Raw genomic sequence first — 20544 nt, 5'->3', positions numbered from 1 at the left:
ACTTCTGCGCAACTTGGCAAGGTGAGGATGCTAACAACACTGTGCCTGGCAGCAAACTGGACCTGCCCTCCGCTCTTCCAGTGCCAAAGGGTGCCCAGGCACACACACTCACCCACACTCACACACATGCACACTTGCTTGCACACCCACAGTTGCACTCATACACACCCACAGTCTCACACATCACACCTGCACACACTCACCCACAGTCACATGCACACACTCTCACGGGCTGGTATCCATACCCCCCAGATACATGCACATGCACACACGCCCCTGCACACACTCACTCACACTCAGTCACATGCACACACTCTCACGGGCTGGTATACATACCCCCCACATACATGCACACACGCCCCTGCACACACTCACCCACACTCAGTCACATGCACACACTCTCACGGGCTGGTATCCATACCCCCCACATACATGCACAAGCACACACACGCACTTACACTCACGTGCACTCACACACCCACATGCAGTCACACACATCCACGTTCACATGCACACACACACACACACACAGGCACACTCACACACTCAGGGCTGCACCCCAGAGTGCTGCCCTCCTCACCCCACAGCTTTCCAGTCTCACCGAGCGTGGCCTTTCCCCTCCGGTTGACAACCTCTGTGCCAAGGGCAGTCAGGCACATGCAGGAGACGCACAGCCCATCTTTCCCATCAGGTTAAAATGCTGGTTTAGTTTTGCTAAGCCAGGAAAGCCCTGTGCAGCCCCCGTCTCCCCGCCCCGCCATGCATCACGCCCGCCCCATCTTCGTTGACGCCTCAGTTTCATGTCCCGGAACGCAGTGCAATCTCCATAGTAATTTGGATCACAGAGGCTGCGTTTCCGGAATTCATCTGTTCCTGCACTCACTGCTGGAGTCTCAGTAATTCCTCATTTCCTGATTTCCTGTCCGCGCCGGGCAGCTCTTGGGCTCCAGCCTGCCCACCCCAATGTGCCAGGCACTAGGCCCTCTCCCAGCGGCTCTGCGCTTCCTCCGAGGAGTGGCCCGCGGAGACCTGCGCCCAGCAGCTCTCCCCTGCTCTTCCTGAGGGGTCTGGGAAGCTTTCAAGTTCCAAACAAACAGTTGGGGGAAGCCAGAACTTGGAAGATAAACAAAGTGCAAACCTCCGCAATTCTCATTCCACTGAAAAAGTTAAAACTGTCCCCTTCTACACACACACACACCTTACCAGCATGGCAGGGGACCCGGAAGACACTGTAGTATCCACTTTCTGATGGGTTGCAACCAGGAGGGACATGGTGGCCATCCCCAGCCATACGGCGCCAGCCTCCGCAATCAGGAGCGCCTCACACTCGTCCCCTCCAGAACTGTCAGCTCTCCTGGCCGGGAAGCTGAGCAAAAGCCGCCAGCTTCTTGTCACCCTCAGTTTGATGCATCACCCCTGACGCCCTCCCTCCTCCCTCCATCAGGGGAAAAAATGAAGAGGGGAGGAACCACCATCTTAGATTAAGTTCCCTGAGAAAGCCCCATCCTCTCCCTGGAATTCCCGGGGACAAGAGGTAATTAGAGTAGTTGCCCAGCAGCTCTGGATGTGTTTGGGCCGGGCTTCCAACGGTGGGGTCCCCATGCTCCCATTTGATCCCCTCTGAAATCCTTCCTCCCCCTCCCCCGTGTCCCCTCCCTCCAAGCTCCTCTGTCTGACCTATTCCTTCTGGTGGGTGACAGAGCACCCACATATGCATGCTGCTGCTTGGCTCCTCATAAATTACAGGTCTCCAGACAAGGCCCCTTGGCTCTGGAGGAGTATTCCATTTTATTTATGCTGCACTCACACACCTGCATGCTGAACTCCATATTTAAATCAGACAACAAATCAATGGTGCGGGGGGAAGCAGATGGTCCAGCACCCGCAGGGCCTCCCTGGGCACAGCAGCCCACAGTGCGCTCCTGGCCCTGGGACGATGACAGCATTCCCCTCTCCCTGGCCGCCACTCTTATTCCAACGTCCCTGTGCAACGGGAATGGAATGAACCTGACGTTAGTTCTGAGGGGGCTGAGGGAAGCGAGGTTTGACTTCACTCCTTCCCATTTCTGTTAATTATACGATACCAAGAAGGCATTTACCTCCACACTGGTTAAGAATTTCCCCCAATGTCTCCCCCACGATGGAGAATAAGCTTCCAGGAGAAGTTTTGTTCTAAGACCACATGAAACCGCATCTACTTTGGGGTGATTTTCTCAGACTCCTCATTCACAAAGGAAGCTGAGAGCTGGTGATTCAACATAATGAAAAGGCATTTAACCAGGAGGAGTCTTTACTAGAATAGGGTACAAATGGAGAGCTTTTTAAAACAACAACCAAATTTATATTGCAATCTACTTCTCATCGTTCAGAGTTTTTTGTTCTAAACATGAATAAATCAGCAAAGATGATGCCATGAAACTCAGGTATGAAATATTGCATCTTGGAGCATTCTGACTTTTACCAAGCAATAAATAACATCTCAACGAACTTTAAAATATGATTATTTTCTAAATCGTATGTACCTACCTAAATATAAAACAAATCAAACCAAACCAAAGAAACCTTACTCTGGGATAATGGAACTCTACTATAAGTTGATTTTATAAGTAGCCTTTTTTCAAAACTTTGTTCAGATTACATGATTCAACTGAATTTTTCAGCCTCTACTCCTGGGACCATCTCTGTGCAAGACATTCTACAGGTTAAAGAAGATATTTCACAAGACACCAGCACCCACCTTGTTCTTGAACTTAGAAATCACTTGACTAGTTTTCAATAAGTCACTGGTATTTTTTGACAAAACTGAAATTATGTATGTAATTTTTAGTATAGATTTTTCTATACCTGTAAGATGAAAAGCTTGTAAGATTTTAAAGAAAAATTCACCAGTAATTCCTGCTAAAACGTGAATTCAATGCTGTGACATCTCATTGACCTCAACAAAAATTGCACTCAATTCTAGATTTTCATGCTTCTCTGCTCCCTGCTCTGGCTGACCATCTAATGAATCCTTTCAAGGTTGGACCGAGATAAGGAGGTGAAATGTTTTCTATTTGCCCAATCTTTTCTTAAGAATGTATTTTTCTCCAAGGTTTGCAAGATCTAAGCAAATGCCTGGCTGGATCACATCCTAATTAAACACACAGTGTCTGGTTGGGGGCCTGCGGAAGTGAGGTGGGCACATTCTGGATGGAATTAGGAGGAAGCCATTCAAGAATAGAAAGATAACTTATTTCCCTACTTAGACAAATAGAGAAAGGCACTGAGGATTTCTGAAGAGACATAACAGCATGAAATCAGATAAAAAGTAATTTTTTTATAGGAAGATTTCTTTAAAGAGTGACAAATGGGTATCTATTTTGTTTCCAATGGGAGACCAAAAGGGCCCGATTTGAATTTCGTCAGAAGGGATGTGTGTCCCATATCGCAACCTGCATCCAGTGGAAACAGGCATTTCCCTTTTTTCTCTTTCTTGGAGAGTTTTTTAAAATGCATTGGGTGTTGGTTGCTTCAGAGAGAAGTCAGTAGCTCCCTTTGTGATTACTCAGATGCCTAGCAGCGAGAGAGGGCTACAGATTAGATTGCCTGTGAAGATATTTTATTTTTTCTTCACAAAAAGTTGTTCTGCAAAGGACAATTATGGACTTGAAATGAAGGGTTTTCTTTTCATACTCAGGTTTTTATGATAATATATACCACTCTAGAATTCCAATTTCACCAGCTTCAGAAAAAGATGAAAATTTCATTTTCCATCCATGCTAAATGGTCCAGGGCAATGACTAAGAAATTCAGTGTGTTCCCTAAATGTTATGGAGTATCTTTCCTTTCCTTGTCCCTCTGGTAATGATTCCAGTTATTCAATCTCGACTAGACTATGGAACATTCAGTTTTATCACTGGATTTAGTGAATACCTGTCAATATAATCTCTTGAGTATACAAGTTAATTAAAGAAATAATATGACGAACCTCAGCCCTTCCTTTCCTCAGTCCCATCTGCAGCACCAGGATAAAAAAGGAGGTCATTTCCTCTCTGACCCAGAAGAATAGGAGTCTGTGCAGCTGTGAATGGCAGGGTTGGCAGTGTCCCTACAGCTGGTCACGTGTTCAGCTGGGGGGTGTCCTGGGCCACCTCGGCAGTGGTGACTTGTACCATGTGCTAACCGATTGTGCAACTGGAGCACTGGCAGGGGTGACTTTAATCTTTTACAGAATTTCTGCCAGTGGAAGAAACTGGTCCCCTGTATATAAAGCTACAGTGGATGTCGTGCCAGGGCATCAGCTAACGCCTTCCCTCTGAGGAGAGTGGTGAGTGTGAGGACAAGGGGCTGGAGACACAACTCTGTCTGCTCCCCGCAACCCCACCTACACTCCCCGTTCTTTCTGCTCCCTTTCTAAGTGTGCAGCCTCACTCGGTCCAACCACGAGAGCCACTCAGGCAAAATGGACTTTGAACATGGGATTTCCACACTCCCACAACTATAAAGGCACAGGGCAGAGGCAGACAGGAGCTCACCAGTGCTGCAGGAAAGGGTCTGCCTGCATCCAGCCTCCATCATGCACCCGGCACAGCGGCTGGCAGGAGGTGAGTGTGCACTCAAGGTTGGTGGGATGAAGAAGGGGCCTGAGGCACATGCTCATCCCTCCCACCGCTTAGTGGAGACTCAGATTTACCGCTCACACTTTCTCGCCACAGATCACAACTCTGCTCTTCAGGGAAGAGTGCCATGGAAGCCGAGAATAAGATCAGAACACTCCACATAGAAAACATTTGTATTAAAAGCTTGAATTTTAAAAATTACATTAAAAAGTTCTCATAGGGGAATTCATGGAAGAAAGAACAAGTGGGTATGGGCAATGTAATTCGTGCACTGTCCTTTATAGGTTAGTCCCCCTCTGAATTCAGGTGTGCAAATGAAAAAATCAGTAGAAAGGGCGGTCTGTGTTTCCATAATGTCCATCTCGCTGCCATGGGAAGATAGGGCTAATTCCCTGCAGCCGCACCTGCTCAAAGGCAGCCTGACGTGAGGAGTTCAGGCTGCTTCTTAGGGTCTCCCCACGCTCCCAGAGTCCTCTGCTTGGGGGCTGATATCTGGAGGCAACATCTGGACACATGGTTCTTTCTGTGAAAGGCCTTTCCTAAGCTCTTCTGTGAAATGCAGAAGGAAGCCTTCTGCAATAAAGGTTTCTTTTTTTTTTTTTTTTTTAATTTTTTTATTAAATCATAAGTGTATACAATGATATGATTATGGGGCATCATACACTCACTTCATAAACCATTTGACACATTTTTATCCCAGTGGTTAACATAGCCTTTCCGGCGTTATCTCAGTTACTGTGCCAAAACATTTATATTCTACATTTACCAAGTTTCGCAAATACCCCTGTAATATGCACCACAGGTGTGATCCCACCGATTCCCCTCCCTCTACCCACCCCCCCCCTTTCCCACTTCCCCCTATTGTTAAGTTGTAGTTGGGTTATAGCTTTCATGTGAGAGTCCCAAATTAGTTTCATAGTAGGGCTGTGTACATTGGATATTTTTTCTTCCATTCTTGGGATACTTTACTAAGAAGAATATGTTCCAGCTCCATCCATGTAAACATGAAAGAGGTAAAGTCTCCATCTTTCTTTAAGGCTGCATAGTATTCCATGGTATACATATACCACAATTTATTAATCCATTCGTGGATCGATGGGCACTTCGGCTTTTTCCATGACTTAGCAATTATGAATTGGGCTGCAATAAACATTCTGGTACAAATATCTTTGTTATGTTGTGATTTTTGGTCTTCTGGGTATATGCCCAGCAGAGGAATTACAGGATTGAATGGCAGATCTATTTTTAGATCTCTGAGTGTTCTCCATATATCCCTCCAAAAGGAATGTATTAATTTGCATTCCCACCAGCAGTGCAGAAGTGTTCCCTTTTCTCCGCATCCACGCCAACATCTCTGGTCTTGAGATTTTGTGATATAGGCTAGTCTCATTGGAGTTAGATGATATCTCAAAGTAGTTTTGATTTGCATTTCTCTGATGATTAAAGATGATGAGCATTTTTTCATATGTCTGAAGGCCGTGCGCCTGTCTTCTTCAGAGAAGTTTCTCTTCAAATCCCTTGCCCAGCCTGCGATGGGATCCCTTGTTTTTTTCTTGCTGATGCGTTTGAGTTCTCTGTGGATTCTGGTTATTAAACCTTTGTCAGAGTTACACCCTGCAAATATCTTCTCCCATTCTGAGGGCTGTCTGCTTGCTCTGCTTACTGTGTTCTTAGCTGTGCAGAAGCTTTTTAGTTTGATCAAGTCCCAGTAGTGTATTTTTGAAGCTGCTTCAATTGCCCGGGGGGTTCTCCTCATGAAATACTCACCCAGACCAATTTCTTCAAGGGTTTTCCCTGCATTCTCCTCTAGTATTTTTATAGTTTCATGTCTTAAGTTTAAATCTTTAATCCAATGAGAGTCTATCTTAGTTAATGGTGAAAGGTGTGGGTCTAATTTCAGTCTTCTGCAGGTTGCCAGCCAGTTCACCCAGCACCATTTGTTAAATAGGGAATCTTTTCCCCACTGAATGTTTTTAATTGGCTTGTCAAAAATCAAATAGCGGTAAGTAGCTGGATTCATCTCTTGGTTCTCTATTCTATTCCAGATATCTACTTCTCTGTTTTTGTGCCAATACCATGCTGTTTTGATCACTATCGATTTGTAGTAAAGTCTGAGGTCTGGTAGTGTGATTCCTCCTGTTTTGTTTTTATTTCTGAGTAATGTCTTGGCTATTCGAGGTTTTTTCTGATTCCATATAAAACGAAGTAATGTTTTTTCAAGATCTTTAAAATATGACAGTGGAGCTTTAATAGGGAGTGCGTTGAAAGTATATATTGCTTTGGGTAGTATGGACATTTTGATAATGTTGATTCTTCCTAGCCATGAGCATGGTATGTTTTTCCATTTGTTAACATTTTCAGCTATTTCTTTTCTTAGAGTTTCATAGTTCTCTTTATAGAGATCTTTCACGTCTTTTGTTAGGTAAATTCCCAAATATTTCATCTTCTTTGGCACTACTGTGAATGGGATAGAGTCCTTAACTGCTTTTTCAATTTGACTGTTGTTGGTGTATATAAAGGCTACCGATTTATGAATGTTGATTTTGTAACCTGAGACGCTGCTGTATTCCTTGATCACTTCTAGGAGTTTTGTAGTAGAGTCCCTAGTGTTTTCCAGATACACAATCATGTCATCTGCGAAGAGCGAGAGTTTGATCTCTTCTGACCCTATATGGATACCCTTGATCGCCTTTTCTTCCCTAATTGCGGTGGCTAAAACTTCCATTACAATGTTGAAAAGCAATGGAGACAATGGGCAGCCTTGTCTGGTTCCTGATCTGAGTGGAAATGATTCCAATTTAACTCCATTCAATATGATATTGGCTGTGGGTTTGCTGTAGATAGCCTCTATCAGTTTAAGAAAAGTCCCTTCTAGACCAATTTTCTTGAGTGTTCTGATCATGAAGGGATGGTGGATATTATCAAAAGCTTTTTCTGCATCAATTGAGAGAATCATATGGTCTTTGTTTTTTAATTTGTTTATGTGCTGAATTACATTTATAGATTTACGTATATTGAACCAGCCTTGAGACCCTGGGATAAAACCAACTTGGTCATGATGTATAATTTGTTTGATGTGTTGCTGGATTCTGTTTGTTAGGATCTTGTTGAATATTTTTGCATCTATATTCATTAGTGATATTGGTCTATAATTTTCTTTTCTTGTTGGGTCTTTTCCTGGTTTGGGGATCAGGGTGATATTTGCTTCATAGAACGTGTTGGGTAGTCTTCCTTCTTTTTCTACATTTTGGAACAGGTTGAGTAATATAGGTACTAATTCCTCTTTAAAGGTTTGGTAGAATTCTGACGTGAAACCATCTGGTCCCGGGCTTTTCTTTTTAGGGAGGTTTTGTATAGTTGATGCTATTTCTGAACTTGATATGGGTCTGTTCAACATTTCCACTTGATTCTGGTTAAGTCTTGGAAGGTGGCGTGCTTCCAAGTATCGGTCTATTTCCTTCAGATTTTCATATTTCTGAGAATAAAGTTTCTTGTAATATTCATTAAGGATTTTTTGGATTTCTGATGAGTCTGTGGTTATTTTGTCTTTGTTGTTTCTGATTGATGATATTAGAGATTTTACTCTTTTTTTCCTGATTAGGTTGGCCAGAGGTTTATCTATTTTATTGACCTTTTCAAAAAACCAGCTTTTTGATTTATTGATCTGTTGTATTATTCTTTTGTTTTCAATTTCATTTAATTCTGCTCTAATTTTGGTTATTTCTTTTCTTCTACTGGGTTTGGGGTTGGAATGTTCTTCCTTTTCCAGTTGCGTGAGATGTCCCATTAAGTTGTTAACTTCCTCTCTTTCCGTTCTCTTGAGGAAGGCTTGCAGTGCTATAAATTTCCCTCTTAGAACTGCCTTTGCAGTGTCCCAGAGGTTCTGATAGCTTGTGTCTTCATTGTCATTTTGTTCCAAAAAATTGGTGATTTCTTTCTTAATCTCATCTCTGACCCAGCTATCATTCAGCATAAGGTTATTTAACTTCCATGTTTTTGTATGGGTATGCAGATTCCTGTTGTTACTCAATTCAAGTTTTATTCCATGATGGTCCGAGAAGATGCATGGAATAATTTCTATTCCTTTAAATTTACTGAGGTTAGACTTGTGACCTAAAATGTGATCAATTTTGGAGTAAGTTCCGTGGGCTGATGAGAAGTATGTGTATTCAGTTTTGTTGGGATGAAATGTTCTGTAGATGTCTGCTAAATCTAAATACTGGATGGTTAGGTTTAAATCTAAGATTTCTTTGCTCAGCTTCTTTCTGGAGGATCGATCCAACACTGCCAAGGGAGTGTTGAAATCTCCAACGATTATGGAGCTGGAGGAAATCAAGTTACTCATGTCTGTTAGAGTTTCTCTTATAAATTGAGGTGCATTCTGGTTGGGTGCATAGATATTAATAATTGAGATCTCGTCATATTGAGTATTACCCTTAACAAATATGAAGTGACCATTCTTGTCCTTCCTTACTTTTGATGGTTTAAAGCCTACTGTATCTGCAAATAAAATTGCAACACCTGCTTTTTTCTGATTACCATTTGCCTGAAATATGGATGACCATCCTTTCACCCTGAGTCTGTATTTGTCTTTTAAGTTGAGATGTGACTCTTGTATGCAACAAATATCTGGCTTAAGTTTTTGTATCCAGTCAGCTAACCTATGCCTCTTTAGAGGACAGTTTAAGCCATTCACATTGATGGAGAGTAAGGATAAGTCTGGTGGAATTTTGGGTATCGAGTTTTTCAAAGGTCCAGTGGACATTTTTAATCCTTTCGCCAGTGTGGAAGTTGGAGTTTGATCCGAAGTTTCTGAGTGAGTTTACTTTTGTGGTATAGGATTGGGTTGGTCATTGTGGAGGATAGGTCTGAGAACATCCTGAAGAGCTGGTTTACTTATGGCAAATTTTTTCAACATATGAATGTCATTGAAGTATTTAATTTCTCCATCATAGATGAAACTCAGTTTAGCTGGATACAAGATCCTGGGTTGAAAGTTTTTTTGCTTTAGGAGATTAAAAGTTGATGACCAGCCTCTTCTTGCTTGAAAAGTTTCAGCAGAGAGATCTGCAGTTATTCTAATATTCTTACCTTTGTACGTTATAGTTTTCTTTTGCCGGGCTGCTTTGAGAATCTTCTCTTTCATGTTAACTTTAGTGAAGCTAATTATGATATGTCTGGGAGATGGCTTTTTGGGGTTGAATCGTGCTGGGGTTCTGAAGCTGTCTGCTATCTGAATTTCAGATTCTCTAGGCATGTCTGGAAAATTTTCTTTCATAATTTCATGTAGAAGGGCCTCTGTGCCCTTGGCTGCCACGTCATCAGCCTCCGAAATTCCTATAACCCTTATGTTATTTTTTTTCGAATTATCTGAGAGCTCTCTGAGTGAGTGATCCGTTTTTGCTCTCCATTTCTCTTCCTCTTTGAGAGATTGGGAGCGTTCGAAGACTTTATCTTCAATGTCAGAAATCCTTTCTTCTGCTTGCTCCATTCTGTTACTGAGGGATTCTACTGTATTTTTCATATCTTTGAGGGCTGTAAGTTCTTGTTTCAGTGTGTCTAAGTCTTTGGTGTTTTTGTCTTTAAATTCGTTAAATTCTTGAGACAGTTTTTGAATTTCTCCTCGAATTCCTAATTCCATTTTATTAATCTTGTCTGCAATCCAAATTCTGAATTCGACTTCTGACATCTCAGCCAGTTGTTTATGAATGGGATCTTCAATCACATCTGCCGTATCTTTTCTTGGGGGGGTTGATCTATTCTGGTTATTCATGTTACCAGAGTTTTTCCGCTGATTCCGCCCCATGGTTTACTCCCTTTGGTTTTTCCCCTGGGGTTTTATCGAGGGCCCGTACAGTGTTGTGGCCTGAGAAACTGGGGCCCTGTCTGGTGTGGTGGAGCAAAGTGGTTCTGTCTTGTTTTCAGCTGGTTTCTGTTCGATCCTATTGCAACTTCTACTCTGGCTTGAAGTCTCAGCTGTGTGAAAAAATCAGCAATTAAGTCACCCCGCCTGCCCACCTCTGGCCCCAGTTGGAAAAGGAGAATCAAACCTTCCTACAATCGCACACCCAGGGCACCACATGAAAAGTCCTCAGTCTATTAGCCCAGTTCAAAAGGTCCGAATCAACTGTCTCAATCGGCACTTGTCTCAGGTGGAAGGGTTCAAGAGGTCTCTGGGAACTGGATCACAGGGGCCTGGTGACTCCTCTGAGACAGCTCACCCCAGTGCAGCGTGGAGTCAGGAGGAGCCACCCCGCAAACAGAGCAGTCTGGGAAGGTTGACGTCTCCTTCCCCACTTTGCCCCTCCGTCGGACCCAGTCACTGGTATCTCTGCAGATGGCTAACCCAGTTGCCTGCAGTGAACAGACACTCCAGGGGTTTGCACCTGCCTGAATCGCGAGGAAGTCTGCCAGGCCCCCGCAGACTGCTGCTATCTAGCAGGAGGAGATGGGGCCTGACATCTTTGAGTGTTTGATGCAGGTGATGGGAAGGAGGTGTTCACTCAGGCTTAGCCCCGTCCCTGATGGATGCTGCTAACAGAACAGAACAGAACAGACAACTTTGTGAGGTTCTGTCTCTGTTCCTGTCGTCGCCTACAGGAGACGGGCTGTTTTGAGTTCAGACGTCTTTGCTGCTGGAGAATTGCGTCTGAACACCTCTCTGGGTCGGCCCCGCCCTGGAGGCTTCTGGGTTTGTGAGCCGTGACACCGGTGGCCTCCTCTGGTTGCCCAGGGAGACAGGGGGTGTGGCCTCAGAATATCCAGAAGTGAGCGTTCTGCCGTTAAAGAAAAAACGGCTGTTGATCTACCTCCAGGGAACTGCTGCTCTGGTGTGGGCACTCAGGCGACCCTTTTCTCCTCTGTCCCGCGCCCCAGAGTCAGCATTGAGCGGCCGCAGTTTGTGCTGGGTCCACACCCCTTAAGAGATCCCCCAAGAATCAGAACTCTTGGGGGATGGGCCCCCAGACCCCGATTGGGAGTGGGGCGGGGGGAAGCTAGAGTTTCATTCAGTTTCACGCAATACTACGGTCCGGGGAGGGCTCCTGCACTGCACCGCAGGGAAGTGCCGCCAAGGCTTGATTTTCCCTCAGCAGAGTGCCCTCTCCTCGCTCACGTATCCCAGAGTCAGCGCTGACCTGACGCAGCTCAGGCACTGTGCACTCCCCTCGAGAAATCACCCAAGGATCCGAACTCCGGAGGGATAGGCCCTCAGACCCCGAGTGAGAGTAGGGGCTCTCAGCTCTCAGCGGGGAGGCCAGAGTCTTATTCAGTCTTGTGCCCGGGGAGGGCTCCTGCACTGCACTGCAGGGAAGTGCCGCCAAGGCTTGATTTCCCCTCAGCGGAGTGCCCTCTCCTCGCTCACGTATCCCAGAGTCAGCGCTGACCTGACGCAGCTCAGGCACTGTGCACTCCCCTCGAGAAATCACCCAAGGAGCCGAACTCCTGGGGGATAAGCCCTCAGACCCCGAGTGAGAGTAGGGGTTCTCAGCTCTCAGCGGGGAGGCCAGAGTCTTATTCAGTCTTGGGCCCCGTATGCCCGGGGAGGGTTGGTGCACTGCACCGCAGGGAAGTGCCGCGAGGCGTGACTCCCCCTCAGCCCGGTGCCCTCTCCTCACTCGGCGCGCCTCAGAGTCAATGCTGACCAGTCGCAACTCGGGGACTGTCCACTCCCCTTGAGAAATCACCCAAGGATCCGAAGTCCTGGGGGACAGGCCTCCAGACCTCAGTGGGCGGGAGGGGAGCGCCGGGGATTCAGGGTTGCCGGCAAAGGATTCCCAAAGTTTTATTCAGCCCTATGTCCGTCAGGAGAACGCCACGGCACCCCAGTAGGGGAGGTAGGTCCAGTTTTTAGAAGGTCTCTCCCGTGGAGTGTAGTGGGAGGGCCTTTAATTTCTGCCCGCTTGTTCAATTGTGGGGCTCCAGAGCCGGTCTCATGGGGGAGGGGGACTCCCGTCCGCTTGGTGGTGGATTTTGTACCTTTTGTTTGCGTCCTTGTGATCACAACTTGCCTCAGCGGTGTTGATGTGCGTTCTTCAGCCTTCTCTCTTGGTGAGGCTCAAGTCCACCAGGATACTTACTAAATTCCTGTCCCTTAACTCTCCTTCTGGACGGGAGCCTTTGTTGAAAGCTGGCTTCAGTCCGCCATCTTGTCTCCCCCAATAAAGGTTTCTTAAACTTTCAAATTGCTGCATAGTTTCTGGAATTCTTAAATTAATATATAAAGAAGACAGAAACCACAGACATCAGGAGAGATGGCTCTGACCTGAGACTTAGAATACCTGGTTTCTCATCCTGGAATAACCACAAACTTGCTATGTGAATGATATTCTAAGATCTATTATTTTGCCTGAAATATCATCTGTGAATTTTGTGTGTGTGCATTTGCATAGGCATGTGGGTTAAAAGTGAAGGGGTATTAGAATAAATGGCATGTGTAAGAATGAGGTCTGGAGGAACAAAGATAACAAGGCATTTATCTCCAGGAGCTGGTGACCTATAGACAGATGCACACAGACGCTACAATAAATGTGACCTCTTGGGAGTATCTAAGGAAAGATGCGGAAGCTGCCACCCAGGCCGCTGTCAGCTGCGGCTGTCCCTCTCTGCCTCCGGGTGAGTGTGGGGCCAGCAGGGCTTCCAGCCTGCACTCCCCTTGGCACAGGCGTGGCTGTGGTCCACCTGCACAGTGCTGGGGCTTCCATGTTCAGATTTAGGCAGAGGGAGTCTAGTTGACAAAGAGGGAAAAAGAAAGAAAATGTGAAGATTTCTGTGTTGAACACACCTGGGTAACATGAAGAAGAACCAGAAGCCACCCCAGCTTAGAGGGGTGTGAAGAAAGTGAAAAGCCGGGCCACGGAGCACAGCAGAGAACGCTGCCCCTGCGGAACGGAGGATCGCCCAGAGAGAGCTCCCAGGCCCAGGGCTGCCTGGCGGGGCTGAACAGGCTGGAGGGGTCCCGCTGGCCGCCCTGTGCTCCCTGCCAGCTCATTCTGATGCTGCATGCATCCTCTCCTGACACTTCCCTTCTAAGTCCAGCAACCAAGTCCCCAGGGACACCTCCAGCTCGGTGACCCTCCACCTTTAATGTATAATGTTCCTTATGCTTCATTATAATCTCCAGGCAGCCGAGCTTTGGAAAATGTTAATTTTCTCCCCTTCTTCATGAAAAATCGTTTCTTGCCTTCCTCAGGGTGTTTTGAAAGAAGTTGAAGCTCTTCCTATTTTTAACAAAATATATTTTCCATTAGTGTTTAAACGTGAGAGCACTTTTGCCAAATATCTTCATGATGACTTCCGGATGCCTGCGGGGATAACAGACCTGGACGCCACGGGAAACCTCCCCGCACACCATGGCTGGCTCTTGGCAGAGTGGCATGCAAGGGGTTCTCCATGTCTTTGTTGTCAACTGGATCAGATTTCCTTACAATGGCTGTCAGAGAAATGTCCCCAGGAGGAGTTATAAAACTGTCCCAGACACCACAATGTTGAGGGCTGGAGAATACTGTGGGTTCCAAAGTCCCTTCCTATTCTCCACTCCCCCCACCACACACACTTTGGCTCCTTTTTCTTCTACTGCAGATCACCTTGGAGCCCGGACTATCTGAGTTTGCAGAATCCCCCCACCCCCAACCCTTCCCAATTCCAAGTGCAAGCGTAGCCCAACACCCTGCACACCGCAGGTAATAACAATAATAATAGCAAGAGTGATAGTAGCTGCCATTTACTGAACACTTACTACCTGCTGGGCACCTATGAGAGGGCTTTTCAAGTGCCAATTCACTCAATTGATATAACAACCATGTGATGTCGATACTGTCCCCATCTTATGCATGGAAAGACTGAGGCTAATAGCAATGGCATGAATTGTCCCAGACCACACACCCAGGGAGGGGTAGAGCTATTCTTTGATTATGGGCATTTTAACTTCAAATCCTTCATTCAATTTCTATACTATATGGCTTTTATCACATTTTTAAAAGGATTTACATGCCAATGAAGATATAAAGAAAATTATTATCTTGACTCCTGTTTCATGTTTCACCATTTTGATATGGAGCCAAAGCATTAAGAAAACTCTTATTTTGACCAAGGCCTTATAGAGAAATGTCGGGTCTGACTTTCTATGCCAAGTAAAGAAATAGGTCTGTCACTGCAGTATTTTTTCGAAAATGCTCCATATTTTCTCCTTTAGTTCAAGCTGCCTTAATTCCCTATAGATCCATAACAAGGAGGCTTGCTCTGAAACTTACAAGACTTCTAGGTAAAATGATCCCCATTTTCCTGAAAGATAACCTTTTTGGTAAAATTCCTCTCTGTAATAAAGAGTCTAAAAAGTCTCTGCAGGCTTACGTTTCCAGGCATTTTGTGGAGCTTTTTGTAAGTGTCCTAATTCTAATGATCCATCCTCAAAGCTCACACCTAGAGGTGGTCTCACAAAAGACTCCTTTCATAAGTGAAATCTTTTTTTTTTTTTGGTAAAGCTAAGGATTCTTACTTCTTTTGCATTTGATGTTTTTTTTTCTACTACATTTTCTTTATTTAGATATATAACTGAATTCCCCAGTCACAGCAAGTTCAAGATTCTCCCTGTGTGCCTAGATTGTACATCTCGTGATTCCCACCAGGGCTGACTCCTCTGGCTGGCGCATAGAGGTATTATATTAAATATTTGCTAAATAAAGAGGAACACTGAATTAATTGAGTTGCATTCCCTGGAATGACTCAAAAATATTTAATCCGAACATGAGCCGTCACATGGACATGGTTGAAGGGGTCAGTGCATTAGAAAGGATTAGCTTCAATCCCAGCAATGAAATACTCCAGAGTGACAACTGAGTTGAGTCATGGAGGGGGCTGTTCTGGTTTGTCGCTCTGAGTGCCACTGTCTCTGGCTGCCCCGGGGGCAGAGATTGTGCACCCAAGTAAACAGGCGGCTGTGTCAGACCAGAGCCTCTCCCATCACCCCGTGCTTGGTCACAGTGTCAGCAAAGGCCCCTGAAACAAGACTGGATGTACACGGGAGGACACAATGTCCAGGCTCCTTGCTGCCGACCCTGAGGACAGGGCACAGCACCTAGTAAGACTTGGAGACCATATGGGTGTTGAAAGGAGGAACCGGGGAATATTTTCTTGCTTTGGTTGACTTGAAAGCTCTTGGTGGCTGCGTCTGATTTCTTCTGCTCCCCCTCCCCTTCCACACTGACATAGCCCCACACATATATGATTTTGAATTGAGAAGCAGATGGTAGATTCTGAAAGCTGAGAGAGATCATCTAACACAAACTCCTCTTTTTTTCTTTTCTTTTTTTGGTCATAGATGAGGAAATAAGTAACTTGAAATATTTTTTATCTTAGGAACTGAATCTCTGAAAATACGAAGCTCCGTGTTCATGCTTCCACCTGGGAACCCAGGGAGCCGCCGCGGCAGTGCGCTAAGAAGGGCGCTCACCTGCCATCCACCGTGGCCTCGACCCAGCCCGTGAGAAAGGCTATGGTGGAAGGTGCAGGTGGCTCACCAGTGACACCCAGTCATGGCTGCGGCTCTGCTGCACCCAGTGAAATGACTCCCACCAGGACTTCCTGCTCTGTGCTGGACAGGAGAAAGCCTCAGCTTTCCTGAAAGAAATGGCCATTTGCCAGCCAGCGGCCACAGGGTTTCTTAGGGCAGGTCAAGCCCCAGTGCTCCGAGTGCTTTCCAGACTATTGAGCCAGCAGGAGTCAGTCCCCTCCTGCATACTTGGTCTGGAGTGTGTACGCATGACGGCTGCATCCAGGACCTGCTCTGAGGCCCAATTGGGTAAAACTCTTAAAAATCACTGAAATGAAGCTGTGGCAGCCTTTCTCTAAGAATCCCTATTCTCTAAACCAAATGTAGATCAAGACCAGAGTTAAAGATTCATGAATTAAAAATGCATACTAACAAATACAGTGGAACCTCCATAGCTGACCATCCCCCTACACTGACCACCTCCTTAGGTTGACCTAATTTTCACAGACCGGACTTGCACCGTGGGTACGAATCAGTTCAGCAGGCCTGGTTCCTCTTGTTGGCCAGGCTGTTACAGTCCCCTGGATGGTCAACTCACAGAGGTGCTAACGTATCAAAGGTGCTCCTTTATGGACACATCAAAGGTTTTGAGGTTCCGCCTCTGTCCTGAACCATTAAAGAACCCTCAGGAAGGACCACTGCTCTCCCTCTGGAACAGTGAAAGAAATGATGAAAGCACCCCCCACTACACACACACACACACACACAGAGCAGCGTCACCATCCAGTCCTCTCTAGGTGACCCTGTCTGTGGCCAAGGCCTCTCTCCTCCACTACATCAGAGCTGTAGTGAGTATGTTGGTACCAATGCCAGACCCCCCACCACCAAGACTTCCGGCCTTAGTGCCTCACCCACCACTGGAGATGGATTCATAGATCTACTCAACCTTAGAGCTGAATTAATAAAATGGGATATGGAAAATGCCCCAGGGCTGCACAGGAATCCCTCCAACCTCCCCGGGGGACTTCTGCATACTCCGTTTTAGATTGTGCTGACTTGGCTAAATTTTACTGAATGCCTGAAAAGGATCCCTTGATGCAGACGATAAAAACGGCTTAATCTAAGATCCCCACAAGCTGTGAATATCTCGTGACACACCACAAATCCTCAGCTGAGCTGGATTGCGCGCGCAACTCATGTTGTCGTTTATCTAAGAAAGGAATTCACTGAAGGAGATTCAGCCTTATAGGGAAAGGATGAATGTCTAAATAAAACACAAATAACTATAAACTAGAAAAACACACCCATTTCATTGTACTTTTTTGCCTTTCCATACCTTTCATTTTAAAAACAAGCTTGTGTTTTTCATTTTTTAAGTAAACTATTTTCCTCTATTCACTAATTCGAACCAATCATAGTTACATGAGACTTAATTACTAAAGGCACCATTATATCTAACACACTTGTGAAATAAATTACATTAATGTATTTTAAAACATACAGCGTACTATATAGATTTATAATTTTCCCCCTTTTTAAATAAATTCCTAAATGCTTTCATGTGGTCTATTTTATCTGCATTGCACCAAATCTTAGAAGTTAACAGAGGTGGACCATTTTAAACAGGGGACTACATACGTAATACTGAGGGTCAAAGACAGGAAGTTCCCTGACCAAATTCACAAAAGAACATCTGCATTGTATGAGGTTGCTACCAAGGGCCTTGATCGCAGGTGTCAGTGAAGGTGCCCCGGGAGCCTGTGCCTGCTCCTGAAAGCTCAGCACACACGCGTGGTGCCTCCCGGCTGCGACCACTACAGACGGAGATCAAACCTTACTGGTCCTCAGCAAACGTAGAATAACTTCGACCAGCCTGAAGACAGTGGGAGTCCCAGGCTGCCTACATTACTCCAGTTTGTATGTGTGGCAATCACGGGAGCCCCCTTGGTCACCTCAGGCAAGACAGATGAGAATCACCCTGAAGGAGCCGGCATCGCGATTCTCACCAGGAGGCCCCCCTTAGATTCACTGAAGGAGCTTTTGTAAAATGCTGGCTGGGGACTGGCGTCTGGTTTAGGGTGTGTGAGGTAGGACTGAGTACCAGCATCTGCATAGACCTCCCTGAGGTGCGAGAGAGAGCCGCGCCCCTCAGAGCAGGTGTCCCACCTGCATGCTCTGCCATGCTCGCCCCTTTGCCCCTTTTATGGAAAGTATGTTTCTGGGAGTTTCTGTCTCCCGTGTTTCCTTCTTGGAATCATAGCTGCAAGATCAAAGTTAGACTCCAAGTGTGTCAAGAGTGAATGCACAGACTTCTGCTTCTGGCCATAATGAAACAACAGGGTCTAGACTTACTCTCCTTCCTGATAGCAGAACATGGACAAAGGACATGACAGGATGGTTTGTAGACTTTGGACAGGAGACGAATCCAGAGAGATGGGAAACAACAGCTGAGCCTACAAGAGCCCCACGTACTACATTGAGAAAGTGTAAGAAGGGAGACTGGCCTAGAGGCGTGGAGGTTGGTGGAGTTGGAATCCATGGAGCAGAGTGCTGGACAGGACAGAGCTTCACAGAAAGATGGAGCTCTAGAGACCCACGACGGATGTGTCCTAGGGAGTCCCTAGCTAAATACTTACCCGTTCACAGTGTGAGTATGAAATTAACAAAAATGCAAAGGAGTACTAAAAGGAAATTCAGGGCAATTTCCACAACCACAACCCATGAACTCCTATAATCTACTAAAAGATATCCAAGAAAAACCCACAAGTAACACTGAACACTTCCCCGCTAAGATCAGGAACCAGGCATAGATTTAATTTCTTCCACATCAAACTGTCCCTGTCCAGCTGTCCTACCCTGTATAATAAAGCAGGGAGAGGAAATAAAAGTCATTCAAATTGAAAAGTAGTAAGTTAAACTGGTTTGATTTGCTAATGAATATATCTATATAGGAGATCCTAAGTAATCCATGGAAAAGTAACAAACTGAATTAAACGGTTTAGCAAGGTTGTCGGATGAAAGACTAATCTACAAAAATAAATTATATTTCTATATACTAACGAACGATGAAGTTGAAAAACCAAAAATCATTTTGAACAGTTATCAAAAATATGAAATAAGAGATAAACTTTTAAATTTATATAATATTTGTACACTGAAAACTATGGAACAATGTACAGTAATTTTAAAAGACCTACATAAATAAAGAAACTTACATGTGAATGCACTCAACATTACTTACATGTCAATCCTCCCAAATTGATCTATAGAGTCAATGCAACATTAATCAATATTCTGGGTGGATTTTCTGTATAAATTAACAAACTCATTTTAAAATCTGTATTGACATGCGAAGAACCTAGAATAGCCAAAACAATTTCAAAGAGGAAGAAAATTGTCTAATTTTTGGATTAAACCTAAACTGTCCAATTTCAACACAAGCTACAGTAATCAAGACAGGGCAATAATACAGGGTGTCCATAAAGTTCATGTGCGATACTTACTTTGTAAGTATATGGGATAGAAAGAATTCCTAAAGAGGATTAGAAAGCTTGGGTACCTAGTTTTCTTTTCGTCTTTAGAAATGTTATTTTTATAAATTTAACTATAAATTACTTTTCAAGATCACTATTAACCCCAGGCTTTACTAGGACAAAAAGTAAATTGTGTTCTGTGGTTGGTTGAATTAAAATCAACCGCGACTATCCAAAGAAGGTTTAGAACTCATTACATAGGCATTCCATATCCAAGTGTATGAAAAAAACTTAAAGAAACAGGTTCTGTCAAAGATAAGCCACAGAACGATGGGCCACATGTCAGTGAAGAAACTGAGCAGAAACATTTCCCTAGCAGAAACATTTGAGGCAAGTCCAAGAACGTAAGACGGGCATCACAAGAGCTGAGGCTTCCAAACTCTACTGTGCTTGAGATTCTGCAGCCAATCCCATGACAGCGTACAAAACTCAAGTGCATCACGTTGTCAGATGATCATGCATGACTAGCTTTCTGTCACCAGTTCAACAAAAACTTAGCACTGGTGATGCATTTCTGAGTAATTTAATGTTCTCTGATGAAGCAACATTCCAGTTGAGTGGCCAGGTCAACAGGCATAATTACTGTATTTGGGGAACCAAATCCACACGAGTCTGTTGAACACGAAAGAAATTCTTCCAACGTTAATGTGTGGCGTGTTTTGCGAAAAAATCATGTCATAGGCCCTTCTTCTTTGAAGTACATGCTTTTTAATGGTGATAGCCATGAAAAGAAATATGGCTAAATCACTTTATTCCTCAGGTGAACAATTAGGACTGGTAGAGAATACAGCGTTTCAACAGGTCAGTGCTCCTCTCACTCTGCTTTGCGTGTTGGACGGTTTCTACCTAAGAAATTCCCTCACAGCGGATTGGAAGAGGTGGGCCATTCTCTTGGCCTCCACATGCACCAGATTTGACTCCAGTG

The 20544-nt window shown here is 44.9% G+C and overlaps 1 protein-coding gene across 2 annotated transcripts in view; it reads right to left on the bottom strand.

Moving 5' to 3' along the window:
- DPP6 (dipeptidyl peptidase like 6) overlaps positions 1-20544 on the bottom strand; it is a 910604-nt gene that overhangs the window by 800459 nt on the left and 89601 nt on the right. The window contains exon 1 of one of the 2 annotated variants that reach the window (XM_053608764.1): positions 1204-1287. The exons of the other annotated variant lie outside the window; for it this stretch is intronic. Coding sequence (XP_053464739.1) covers positions 1204-1281 — 78 coding nt within the window. The 5' untranslated portion in view covers positions 1282-1287. Of the gene's footprint in view, positions 1-1203; positions 1288-20544 lie in introns of those variants that run through there. 2 annotated transcript variants of the gene reach the window in all.

This window comes from Nycticebus coucang, chromosome 11, assembly GCF_027406575.1.
Source record: "Nycticebus coucang isolate mNycCou1 chromosome 11, mNycCou1.pri, whole genome shotgun sequence".
NCBI classification, from domain to species: Eukaryota; Metazoa; Chordata; class Mammalia; order Primates; family Lorisidae; genus Nycticebus; species Nycticebus coucang.
The sequence above is the reverse complement of the archived record's forward strand: the minus strand, read 5'-3'. Positions and strand labels throughout refer to the sequence as shown.